The sequence below is a fragment of the Populus alba genome, chromosome 8 (assembly GCF_005239225.2).
Source record: "Populus alba chromosome 8, ASM523922v2, whole genome shotgun sequence".
NCBI classification, from domain to species: Eukaryota; Viridiplantae; Streptophyta; class Magnoliopsida; order Malpighiales; family Salicaceae; genus Populus; species Populus alba.
The window spans coordinates 14867945-14882345 of NC_133291.1; the positions used below are offsets into that span (position 1 = coordinate 14867945).

The 14401-nt window shown below is 33.6% G+C and overlaps 1 protein-coding gene across 1 annotated transcript; it reads left to right on the top strand.

The window, feature by feature from the left end:
• Positions 1-9977: 9977 nt before the first annotated feature.
• On the top strand, positions 9978-13702 carry LOC118061140 (UPF0613 protein PB24D3.06c). Its single transcript, XM_035074541.2, has 9 exons — positions 9978-10360; positions 10563-10639; positions 10792-10897; positions 11210-11302; positions 11403-11468; positions 11924-12069; positions 12369-12477; positions 12853-12917; positions 13181-13702. Exons 1-9 carry the CDS (start codon positions 10133-10135, stop codon positions 13326-13328), a joined length of 1038 nt encoding a protein of 345 aa, XP_034930432.1. The 5' UTR covers positions 9978-10132; the 3' UTR covers positions 13329-13702.
• Positions 13703-14401: the final 699 nt, after the last annotated feature.

Genomic DNA, 14401 nt, shown 5'->3' on the forward strand with positions numbered 1-14401 from the left:
CATATCCATGAGAATTTTGGAAATTATGATGTGCTTGAAACGATGGCTGTGAAGTTTGTGCATTATTGTTATCACTCTTCCAACTGAAATTTGGGTGATTTATCCAACCAGGATTGTATGTTTGCAAGTATGGGTTATGATTAGGCCTTTGGAAACTGTTTAAAAGCATGGGCTTGTTCATGGAGGCAATCCTTGAAAGAAAGGGCAAAGTTGGACAGGTCATTGGTTGCATGTTCATTTGTTTCACAAATTTGACACACAATGTCTTGAACAGATTTTAATTGACCACTCTTTTTCAATTCTAGTGCCTCGACTTTTCTAGCTAAAAATGCAAACTTGGCTTGAAGGTCATGATCTTCCCTAAGGTTATACAAAAAAACAAATTACAAAAAAAAATATAAAAGAGAGAAATAAAGAGCATGAACTTGATCTGAACAACCAAGCTCCCAAATACATGGCAAATGCCTCCTTTTATAGGCCAAAATTCAGAATTATTGATTTGATGACTAATTGTTGAGTGGGTGGCCAACTCTTGACTTTGTGAAAATATAAAGAGAAAAATAAAGAGCATGAACTTGATCTGAACAACCAAGCTTCCAAATACATGGCAAATGCCTCCTTTTATAGGCCAAAATTCAGAATTATTGATTTGATGATGAATTGTTGAGTGGGTGGCCAACTCTTGACTTTGTGAAAATATAAAGAGAGAAATAAAGAGCATGAACTTGATCTGAACAACCAAGCTCCCAAATACATGGAAAATGCCTCCTTTTATAGGCCAAAATTTGGAATTATTGATTTGATGACTAATTGTTGAGTGGGTGGCCAACTCTTGACTTTGTGAAAATCTTTATCTTCTTGTATGAATAAAACGAAAATGTTAGCATCAGAACTGGGTCCACTTGAAAACATGAAAGTGCAGGAAATTGTCTTAACAGATCTGTGTAAAAATTTGAGGCCATTTGGACTTCTAGAACTCCATATATGGGTCAAACACTGAACAGTGTTCGGGCTGTAGGACAGATTCAGACTTCTCTGTTGTTGCTATAATTTGGACTTGAAAACGGCCTTCTTAGATCTTGATGAAAACATGAAAGTTGTAGGCCTATGTCTTACTGAATCTGTGTAAACATTTGAGGTCATTTTGACTTCTAAAACTGGAGATATGACCCAATTACCAAACAGTGTTCTAGTTTGGACTGCACCAACATATCTTTTCTAAGTTTGGCCCTCTCTTTGTCCTTTCAATTTCCATACCTGAACTCATCAATCAATCCTTTGATTTATGTGATAGGCCTGCATTTAAGATGAACATTTACCTTATATTAAGGCATTTTATAGTATTAGACTTGTTACTATAAAACATGCTTTAGTTAAGGAGTTATTGATACTTTAAGTGCAAAATAATGATATAAAACCTTAATAAATATGCACTTTTAAGTATTAATCAGCGTTGATGCATAACGATCTCCTTACCCGAGACCCTAACATGCACTAAATGTATGCTAGTGGATGCATAGTAATCCCCTTACTCGAAATCCTAACAGATATTAAATGTATGTTAGCCGATACATGGTGATCCCCATACTCGGGATCCTATCATACACTAAATATATGTTAGTCCATGCCCCATAGGCATCGATGCATCATAATCTCCTTACCTAGGATCCTAACATATAATAAATGTATGCTAGCCGGTACCAATTTCACCTATTAATATCGTCATTCTTTGTTCGACCATAGTTACCATTATAAATTTCTATTTCAAACATGGTTCATTTCTTTTGGAAGCTAAGATGTAACATCACATGTTCCTCGAAGGGAAAGGACCCAATTTTCACCATTAAGGCGTCTAAATAGTAACGTTAGTGACTTTTTGAGTCTACTAGCAAAGGTCGCATTCCGACCTCTCCTCATATTTTTTACTATATCCAAAGTTATAAGACTCTATTTTAAACGAGGTTAGTCTTGTAAGAAATATAAGACCCAGGGCTACAAGTCCTTTAAAGGGAAGAGAACCTAGTTCTGCCTCCAAGACACTTGAAAATATTCATCAACAAATCTAATCTACTGCCCTATAGGGTATGTCATGACCTAGTCTTGTTGGTGACCCCTAACTGGAGTTTTATAGCTCCAAATTGGGTAAGACCAATTTTGTTAGTTGGTCAACAACCAAAAATACAATTCTTATAAAGGAATCTGATCCAAATTCCCTTATCCTCCTCTTTGAATTCTCTCCAAAAGTCAGAAGATGAATCTGTCCAAATTCATCAACCTTTCCATTTACACAGAACATCCATAATTCAACTTTCCCTTTTTTATCTCAACCCCTAGCCATATCACATACCATATAAAAGTGTCAAAATATATTTCAACCTATTTATTCTATTTATTTCAATCTTCCTTTTTAATGTCAAAATAGAACATTTTTATCGATTTTACTAACTTTTCGAACAATATTCTTCTCAACACAATCCTTGCCATTTCAACATGCATTTTTCCTTATTTCGACACAATTAAAATCAAGCTAAATATCTCACATTAAACATCTTTCTCCTTTGATGCATAATTGGTCAAAAACATGGCTTTAAGGAACCAAAAGTTCTCTCATTCCTTTCATGTTAATTTCATTCAATTCACACACACATTCACATCAAAAACAACATATTATAATAAATTCAATAAGGAAAACCATAATTTCCCCATTTCCTCTTTGCTCTTCATATGGCCGGCTAACTTTCCTTTCCCCCACTCATGTGGCCGGCTTTTATATCAATCTGAGTGTCCTTAGAAAATAGGATTACAAGCATAGTAACCTTATACAATTTTTTTTTCCCGGCAACACTCATGACACCAGTCGTCATATTTAATCTTATTTCCACTCTCAAATTTCTCATCATTTACTATTGTAAATCAACATACAACATCAACAAATAAAATTTTAGAATGTATTAAACTCTTCAAAATATAAAGAGATGAGGTGGTAAACACCTACCTATTCCTCTTAATGGTCTTGTTTCTGTTAGCTTGAGGTCCCACAGTCGATGCCTCTCCTACTCCATACGAGACCACTATTTAATATCATGCATTTCCTTTTTCAATGTTTTCCTATCAACTAACAAACATCATTATACGATTTCATGCAAGATTTCCACATCTAAATTAGATCATTATTTCACATTCACATAGCCACCTGTTAACCCGAACTGTGTAGATTTTTCCAAGCTAATTTCTTAACCCAAACTTACCTCACCTTAATCACTTTATATGGGATTCTAATTTCCCATTAGTTTTTGTTCTTGGGGCTGTCCAAATCAGCCCTTTAACACCCATTAGTAGGGCTATCACAATAGCCTTATTTTAGTTTCTTGAAGACACTTTTGATCATTAACAACTCTACACTTAAGGTTGTCATTCTGGCCCCTATTTTTTTCTAAGAGGTATTTAGCCCCACCCTTAAACATAGACTTTTAGATCTGACACAACAACCCAAAAGTCTCCCAAAAATTAAGTCTCTTTAATGCTCTATTTCCTTTTATTTTTAAGGCTATTTAAGTTCACATAAAACCAATTTTGGCAATAGTTTCAAATAACCATACATCCCAAACACACACTATTATAGACAATCTAAATGGTCCAGTTGTAACACATTATTATAAGTATAGCATATCCAAACATTAACTTCATCCAAAGGTGAAATTTCCAGAAACTTGGATTTAATTGAATTGGCCTAAAACTTGCATACCTATTGTGCAAGAAACATAACTTTTGTTTAGAGTGTTTGTTTCTGATCTCCACCGTTCCAAATCGAGATAGCATCAAGATGAACAACATATCCAAATTATATCCCGATCCAACGGTGGATAAAGGAGACAACGGTTGTCGACTGAGATTGTTCAGAAGTGTATTTTCCCAGAAATTATCCTCCCGCGATATCGCTCAAATAGAGTTTATTTAGAAGATCCTTTCGGTGAAAATGTACAAGACATGGAGGAAAATAACATATCCAAATATTATTCTGATCCAATAGTGGAAGGTGGGGTTATAGCTATCAGAGTTTCTATCATCAATATGTCTTCTCTCTAGCCTATCTCTAAGCTCTCTACACCACTAAAATATCTCTCTTTTATCACTTATTGACTCTTTTTAACCACTCTAGGATAACATTTTGGTGTAGATTTCATCAAGGAATGAGAATAAAAATATCAAAGAACCCTAAACCCTCACTTACTCTTGCAAGTCACTGCAAGAGAGAAAATAGAATGATATTTATATTGCTATCTTGTTGTTAATTGCACCTTTACCCCCACCCTTTTTTTTATCATTGGTACATAGACCCATAACCTTTTATTATTTGAATATTGACCGCTCTTGGTCTTATGTATTTATTTTGTCCCCATAAATTTTTCTTTCTAACAATTAAGTATTATATTCGCTTTTCATTTCACTAATTTTATCATTTTTATCTTGATTTAGGTTTCTTTAATTTAATTTAAATCATTTTACTTTTGGTTAAATTTCTCATATTTTAATAACCTAGAAAAATTATAACAGGTGGTTTACACATGATCAAGCTGGGGGCAACTCAAGAAATATTATAAGGCTAGCTCCACAATTCTTCTTCCAGGAAAACAGAGAATGAGAAGCAAAGATGCTTAAATTCTCTAAATAACTTTTAAGGAAAGCCACTATGGAAGAGGTTATAATTTTTGAATAAAGGTGTTCAAATAATAAGGTAGGTCGACATCATCCAAACTCATTGAATGAACATCTCCTTCCCAGAGGTTGAGTCTATAAATCAAGTAAGGAAAAGTAAAAGAGCCATGAAAGCTTGTTGCGAGGATTAAAGATTCAAATAACAGAGTCCATAAAAAAAGGGGACTTATATTTCTCAGGTAAACCACATGCATGACCACAACACATTGCATTTTGACATTTGCAAGGGGTCCATGAAAAGAGTCTTTGATGACCTCAAGCTTCTCCAACAAAAAGGATCTAGACATCATCATTCAGATAGCGCGCTTTCAATCCTTATCTATGCTCTTTTCAAGTTGCACTTTCAGGCCCTCGTCATTCAGATAGTGCGTTTTCAAGTTCTATCTTTGTCTTTTCAAATTGCACTTTCTAGCCCTTGCCTACTTGATAATGTATTTTCTATCATTATCCATATTTCTTTTGAGTGCATTTTCTAGCTTGCGTATATTGGATAGTGCACTTTTTAGCCTTATTTATGTTTCTTTTTAGTTGCACTTTTTAGCCCTCGCCTATCAAATAATGCACTTTCAATCCCTATCTATTTCCTTTCAAGTATGCTTTCTAGCTATCGTATATCAAATAGTACACTTTCTAGCCTTATACATATTTCTTTCAAGTTGTGTTGTCTATCCCTTGCCTACCAGATAATGCACTTTATAGCCCTTATATACCGGAAAGAGTGTTTTCTAGTCTTATCCATATTTCTTTCAAGTTATGCTTTCTATCCCTCGCCTACTAGATAGTGCACTTTTTAAACCTATCTCTTTCATTTTAAGTATGCTTTCTAGCCCTTATATACCGAATAGTACACGTGTTTTCTAGCTTTATCTATATTTCTTTCGAGTTGCACTTTCTAACCCTCACCTTCTAGATAGTGTGCTCTTTAGCCCTATCTATTTCCTTTTAAATGTGCTTTCTAGCCCCCATCCATTTGATAGTGCACTTTCTAACCCTATCTTTTTATTTTGAGTGCGCTTTCGAGCTCTTCTAACACTTTTGGAAAGATTAACCATTTATTAATCTGGTCAATCCACAACCTCTCATCTTTTTTTTCTTTACAAGCTTACTATCTAAAGTCTCTTACAAGACTTTTTGTCGTAAGCATTATAAAGAAGGGGCAGTTGTCATAACCCAATTTTGGGTTTTGCCTAAAATTATCATTTTTCTTTTAAAATGAAAAGTAACAAAAAATTAAAAATGAAGATGAAGAAGAAAAAATTCACAATATGGCTAGAGTAGGTTGAGAAAGGTTTCAAATGTATGGAGGAACTAAGCTAGAGTTTTGGACAAATTCGGGAACCCAGTCACACCCAAGTTTGAAAGACAATGCAAACAAAAAGGTCAAATTAAATGATTATCAGATAAATTTGCATAAAAATTAAGTTTAAGAATTAATGGGTTGAAATTAGGGACACAATCGCATAAAAATCAAAGTTGGTGGTCAACAAGGGTCAATTTGAAGAAATTCAAGACCAAGGATCTTTATGCAAAAGGTGCGTGAATTCGAGGTCCAAATTCCGTAGAAAATAGGGGTGAAATTAAAGAAAAATAAAAGTTGAATGGTCAATTAAGGATAAATTCATATTAATCCAAAACCAAAGACTAAGATGAAAAAGGCGCTGAAATCATAGGATATTTTTAAAACTTGGTAGGGTGAAATTGAATTGACTCTTAAAATCAAAGTTTCATTAAGAACTTTGATTGAATAAATCAAGCATGAGGACTGGAACTGAGAGAGGACTTTTAAAACCTAATTTGAATCTAAAGTGCCAAAAAAGTGTCGTTTCATTTAAATAAAATGACATGTTTTGTATAAATTGATGTTGTTTTGGTAATTAATAAATAAAAAGGAAAAAAAGAAGAAGAAGGAAACACAATCATTTTTATGTTATTGTGCACCATTTTCTTCCTCTACACTGGTTTTGCAGATAGAAGAGATGGTTTTTTCCCTCTCTTTTTACTAGTTTTTATGTCCCACTCTCTCCTCCACATCCCCCACATCATGACACTAAACGCACCCCTCTTGTGGCCTGCTATTGTACCCCTAATAAAAACAAAAAAAAAGTCTTTTGGCAACCTTGAACCCGTTGCAAAGTGACCCAAAATACACTACCAAGCCAACTTTTTTTTTTTTTTTGCATTTGTTTAGACATGAGTAGGATGGTCCAATATGTCCCTCACCCCTTATAAATACCAACCTTAAAATAGCAAGAAAAGGGAGAGCACCAAAAACCAACCCCATGCACCAGTTTTTCTTTTCAAAAAGGAGAGAAAAAAAGAAACCACCATTGTTCCTATACAAAGCTTCTCATCCCTTTAACTAAAAAACCTATATAAAACCAAACCTCAGCCCAATATCAAGCCATTCTCCCTTCATTTTTATTGTGAAAGAGCCTCAAATAAAAGATAAATAAACCTTAGCCTACCATTGCAACCAGCCCTACTATTTCATTTCTTCCTTCCTTAGCAATCCCACTAACATTTTCTTTTTATTTACCAACCAATATAGATAAAAATATTATGGGCATCAGGTTATGCACTCCTTCTACCCTATTAGAACATTATCCAACAACCAATAACCTTATCTTCTCTGGACAACACACCATAGTTCACCACTTCCAAGAACCTCCGTTGTGAAACTACCAACAGACCAAGATTATGCAATGCAACACGTGAATTAATTCATGTTCTGCAAGTTTTGCATAACTTGGTCACTAGGTTGGGCTAGTGACCAAGTTATACAGGCTGGACCCTCAGCTCAGCTTTTATAGTTGGGCTCAGTCTAGGCCATCCATATAAAAAAAAATGATCATACCTTAGTCAACTTAATCAACTGGGCTAAGCTTGGGCCTCAGGTCCAAGCAACCCAGCCCCTAGGCTAAGGGTGTGTTTAGCAACAACACCCTTTTACCTTTCTAGTAATTACACCTTATGCATTTCTTTTAGTTTTAAACTTGGTTTTATTTCAATATCTAGCTAAATAGCCCCTTAAAAATCTTAGAAAAATCCTACAAAATTCAGGGACTATTTTAAATTTATTTTTGGATCCCTCGCATGTTTTTCCAACAATTTTGTTTAATGTTGGGTTGTAGACTTATATTGTAAGATACAGATCCAATATTAAAAATACATGCTTTCCGTCGAAATTCCAAAAATTTCTAAATATTCCTCATTTTAAAAATATAAAAGATATATTTTATTTTGTGTGCTTATGGCCAAATTCTAAGGTTTTTGTGCATATTTTATAAAAATTGCATCTTCATCATACTTTAAAGAATACAAAAAATCATTTAATTGGTATCACAACAAATTTGCAATTATTCATTAGAATTTGGCTAAAATCTCAAATAAAAACTTTTTTTTTCTTAACCTTCAGAATAATTAGGTTTTAATTTGATAAGATTAGAATATCTTTACTGAGAACGATTTTTCTTAAACCTTAGACAAATGTTTTTTAGGCCTTTAGATTGGTTAGGTTTTAACCTGATGAGATAGAGATCTCCTTACTGAGAAGGGATTTTCTCGAACTTTAGATAAACTAACGAATAGAAACACGACTTAGAACAAACCACAAAACAACTTACCACATGTAAGGTGCATTAGGGATGATGCGTCTTTTCCTTGCACAACTAGTCCTTTTACCAGACTCTTGCAGACCATTAGGTTTTTTAGTGACCATAATATTAGATAATGACTTTCTTTTCCTTTTTTTTAACTAGTAAAAAACAAGAATTCATTGTCTTTTTCACTTACATCCACCATAACCAACCCTGATCTAGGAGGACAATCGTTGCGATGTCACACACATGCGACTAGGACAACCTAAAATTTTGAATTGAAGGGCAAAATTAAAAAAAGAAATATCAAATTAACTAACAAATCCAAAATAAAAAATAAAATCAAGAGAAAGAGGACTAAATTAAAGAAAAAGTAAAAAATGAAGATTATGGATCTAAGGATAAAATTGAAAACAAATTACAATTTGATAAAAGAGTTTAGAATCAAAATTAGAAATCAAAACATTAAGAGCAAAATCTTAAATATCATAAAATTTTGAATTGAATTGCAAAATTAAAAAGAAAAACCAAATTCACAAAAGAATCGAAAACAAGAATACAAATCAAGAGAATGAGAACCAATTATAAAAAAAAAAAAATTAATTAAGATTATAGATCCAATAGTGAAATTGAAAAGAAATTAAAATTTAATAAAAGAGCCAAGAATCTAAATTAGAAATTAAAACATTGAGAGTCAAACCTGAAACATTATAAAATAAAAAGGACAATTTGATGTAAAATCAAATGTCAAATGATGAGATTGAAAAAAAAAATTAATATAATTAAAAGAATGAGAATCAAATGTGATAAAACTAACAAATAACCCACTATTCTTATTTTTTTGCAAGGGCAACACATTTCTCAATGTTGAAGAGACAGAAAGAGGGGGAAAAGAAAAAACATCATCAGAGCTTCACCATCGTGAAAGGGACGACAAGACACATCGAACGCTATCCTGAAATATGGTGTTTGGCCACTAAGAAGCACCCTACACGCTAATAACTTTTCTCTTCTTTTTATTTTAATTTATACAAATACCAAAATATCCCTGATGCCACACAATATTAACGGGAAAAACATAATAAAAGATTAAAAAACCTCTCAATCTTAGTTATAGATTGTTTGACTTAAAAGACACTTTAGTAATTACTATGTGCCAAGAAGAATAAAAAATCAAATACATTCATGCCCTTATAGTTAAGAAAATTAAACTTTTAAGAGTATTTTAAATATTACAAAAATTAAATGACTCCGTTACCCCGTTCAATCCTGTAATAATAAATATCTAAATGAAAAATGTTATATTATCCTTACATGCTATAAAACTTAAATTTAGTATATTAGCCCGCACTCCAGAGTAGATCAATAATAATTTATTTTTCAAATATAAAAAAATATATATAAAAACATAAAGAATATTTTAAATGTATTGGGTATGACTATCGAGCCATACCCAATATTCATAGGTCTAGTGGTTTACACTCATCAGCTGTTTTCGGAATAAAAAATAAAGCAAATAATGTCCTCTATAATGCTTTGAATATCTACAATGTAATCTATAGCATAAATATTCTATATGGATATTACCAACCAATGATTTTTCTATGTATTTTAAAGTATAGTATAATATTTAATAATAAAATAGTAATTTCATGGTAAAAATCTTGGGGAAATGTGAGTTGGTGGAAAAAAAAAATTCAAAAGAAAAAAAACCAAACAGCCCAAACAAAAAAGTTTATTGTTTTCTTGTTTCAAAACAGAAAACCAAAGAAATAGATCGTTGTTCGAAACGGAATTAAACAGTAAATGGCAGCGAAAGAATGATTGATATGAGTTTCTCAACATCATCAGCATCTTCTTCTTCTACGGCTGTTTCCTCACCTTCTTCGACGGCAACTTCCTGGTTTTCCGGTATTGTTCGTGGCCGAACAAATAGATCCGGCAGCGTGAAAATGACGAATAACTCCAGTGAATACAATGCTGGACCTATCAAAGCCAAGAATCAGTTCCGTGGTGTGCTTTTCAAGTACGGACCCAAAGCTATTCAGGTCAGATTTGATTAATTTTTTTCAATTTTCTCTTAAATCAAATTTGATTAAAAAGCCGATGCGTCTCGTTTAGATTTGTACAATTGAAACACGTAATTAGCTCGGTTATTTTATCGATTTTCATCGCATTTAGTTTATAATAATCTACAAGAAATTTAAATTTGTGCATTTGGATTTGATTTTTCGATTGATTTCTCTGCAGGTTGCGTTTAAAACCGGTGATTATAAACAACAGGTCATTTTTATTGGTGGATTGACTGATGGTTTTCTAGCCACTGAGTATGTATTATTTAAGATATAATTTGTTGATTTTTAGATTATTAATGCATTCATTTAATCAAAGTGATAGAGATTTATTTCTTTGTTGCTATGAACAGAAGGCAGAAAATTATGTTAGTATTTATTGTTATTTTTTTTTATTTGATCTTCAGATACTTGGAGCCTCTTGCCATTGCTTTGGATAAGGAGAAATGGTCACTTGTTCAGCTTCTTATGTCATCCTCGTATACCGGATACGGCACCTCCAGCTTGAAACAAGTACATTCTCTCTTTTCAAGTGCATGTTGATATGGGGTGAATCTGATTCCGTTTTATACATAGGAGTTCCTAGGTAGATTGGATTGTTTTGTTTCGTTTTAGTTAAAGCTCCAACTTTGACTGTTGAATTGTTCTTGGACCAAGCTCTAACTCATGTTATGAAATCAAGCACTGATTAATCTAAATCTGGCATACGTACCCTAGTGATTAATATTTTTCTGACACGCATACACAATTATGTCTTTTCATTGTTTTAGAATTTAATATCTTGCTGCTTAAACTTTAAGATATTCTTTCATTTTTTTCTTGAAGGATGCCTCAGAACTTGATCAGCTGGTAAGTTATTTGATCAACAAAGAAGATTCTGAGGGTGTGGTGCTACTTGGGCACAGTACTGGATGTCAGGTGAATTCTGATTGATTTTTCACAATTAACTTGAACGGGTCATGTCGCTTCTTTATTTGTATATGTGATTAGCTTCTTTTTTGTTTTAACATGAATCTAGGATATTGTGCATTACATGCGAACAAATGCTGCGTGCTCCCGAGCAGTGCGTGCTGCCATTTTACAGGTAGTCTATGGCCCTATTTAGTTTAAGTTATCGTTTCTACTTCAATGAAAACCTATTGCACTTCAATATCCAAGTTCCTGAAAGTGATTCATAAGTTGTTGCACTGATGCATAGATAAGTCTCTATGTTGAATGATTTTCATTTGGCAGATAAACAATTTGAGTTTTAGTCCTGTGTCCTAGTTGAGTGTCAGATCTGTACCTTTTGTTCTTTCCATTAGGTTTAAGTTGCTAAACTGGTTTCGTTACTAGTACTGTGCCTCATTCTTCGATGCTCAAATAGCTTTTATGTTTAAATAAATATCAACATGATCTTGATACCAAAGAATGTGTATTTTACCATTGGCTGGACATGGACTTTTTATAATCTCTGTGGTAGCATTTTATTTTTTGCAACTGCCTAGCTTTGTGGACCCACTTGCAGCTTTTGTTTATAATTCCAATTGGAATGTTTAGGCTCCAGTTAGTGATCGGGAGTATAGAGCAACTCTTCCTGAAACAGCTTCCATGATAGACCTGGCTTCAACCATGATAGCTGAAGGTCGGAGCTCAGAATTAATGCCCAAGGAAGCTGATCCCTCTGCCCCAATAACTGCCTATAGGTATGCAAGCAATATATTACAACCATGCTAGTGTTAAAAAATATAATTGAATATTCCCTAGAATTCAGAGATCACATGTGCTCTCTTGGTTTTGCCATTTTGCTTGTCCTGAGTGCTCAAAATCTTTAGATGCCGTGGAAGTCCATTGAGTGAAACTGCTCAATTTCCTGCATATAAAAAATTCTTCACGTTCCAAAGAGAAAAAAAACGCCTTAACATTTATGTTTTATATACCTTTATTGACCTTTTCTCCACACAGAACTGGATTATATTTTGTCACCAAATAAAGCATTTTGCAGGTATCACTCGCTTTGTGCCTACATGGGGGATGATGACTTGTTCAGTTCTGATCTTAGTGATGACCAACTGAGAATGAGACTTGGTCACATGAGCAACACACCTTGCCAGGTAGGGATATTCCTACTCTGTTCTTTTTTTTCATTGTATATGCTTGTAATGCATGTCTTTGCAAGGGGGCATCATTGAAAAGTGTTTGCAGCTTAGACCAAGGAACCGACTCGTTTATTTTTGTATCATGATTTCACCAGTTTTGCCATTGGGGAATCTAAGAGAGAATGCAAGGGTATTTAAAAGAGAATGCAGTATGAAGGGCCGTACGAAATCATTAAGATTTTGCAATCAATATTTTATGCCCAGTGGTACCAATTTCAACTGATGAACATAGTGCTGTGTCTGCTTCAGCACTACACTACCAATTCAAGAAGCATGCTATCATATTGTTGCTTTGTCATTACCTAAAACTTAGCCACATCTCTTGTGCAGGTTATCTTTTCAATGGCTGATGAGTATGTCCCTGAGTATGTTGATAAGAAAGCTCTGGTAGAAAGGTGAAAACAGAAACTTTTATCTTGGATGGTTTTTCCATGACTACTTCCAGTATATCTTGTTCACTTGTTTGGAATTTTCACTGAATCCACCATAGAGCCAACAATAATTGGTCTTTTTTTTTTCATGGACATTTAAAAACCAAAGTAAAACATAACGTATTGTAGTGACTTTGGGCATGTTTTGCTGTATATCTGCGTGCATACAAGTGCTTTTGACAGAAAGAGACTTGTGACTTGAATGCTTGTTTATGTACACATTTCAGATTGTGCAGAGTGATGGGTGGTGCGGAGAAAGTTGAAATTGAACATGGTAACCACTCCCTCTCGAACAGAGTCCAAGAAGCTGTCCAGGCAATTGTTGATTTTGTTAAAAGAGATGGACCCAAAGGCTGGGATGATCCTTGGAACTGATCTGGTGTTTTCTCCCCGTTCTTTTTTCCTTCTTTCTTTTATCTTTTACCTTGTATTCTTTATGCTTTTCATATTTCTCTCTGTTCTCATTCATTTCCAGTTTCTATTTATGCTCAGCTTTAGTTTGCCCCCTTTTCTCTCTCTTTTGGATTAATAGTAGCTGGGTGCTTCTTGATAAAACCAATCAAGAGAAGACAATGCTGTTTTTCCCAGGCCATTAAAAAAAATTAATGTCTTCTCACCATTTATGGCTTTTAGCAATTTTCGGGTACTGTAATTTAAATGATGGATTGGTTTTGTTGTTCTTAAGTCAATTAGTAACCAGCATGTGAACTTAATGCCAGCTTTAGTTTGGTTTTTTTCTTTCAGCTTTACCGGATCATCGTTCTGGACAACTGATCTCTTATACTCTTTTGTCACTTTAATTGGGTGCCTAAAAATGGATTTTGTTTTCTTTTAGTTAAGGCCAAAGCACTGCATCTCTATCATGCTAAGGTTCAAGAGTTTGGTTATGTAGACAATGAGGTTTCTTTCAGAAAAGTTGGAAATATCCTATGCAGGTTTTAGGTTGGCAATAAATACTACACCTTTTCCTTGACACAATTAGACCATCGTCGACCTTCTTTCAATATTCACTAAGCGCTAGGTGCTGCACCTCTTTCCCCGTCATGGCTATGTTTCTTGTCGGTAAAAGCATTTACGGAGTGTTTGGCAAGACAAATTAGACAGCATACAAATTTTTTTTTTAAAAATGACAAGTTAACATAACAGCAGAAAGTTTTGGTGGAATAGTATATTTTTGAATGTTGTTATTTTAAATTTTTGACATTTAATTAAATGTGGTGTTTATAAACTGCAACATCGATTAAACTCAGGACTATCTAGCTTATCGGTTTGTAAAGAAAATTATAAAATTATTAAAATTAGAATCTTAGAGTAAGATTTTTAAAATCTAAAAATTTGATGGTTAAAGTAATGATTTCATAGCCATTCTAAAAAAAACAATATTTAAAAACTCTTGTAAGGATTTGTGTGTAATCAAATGATCATATCAAAAGTTATTGTTTTTTTTA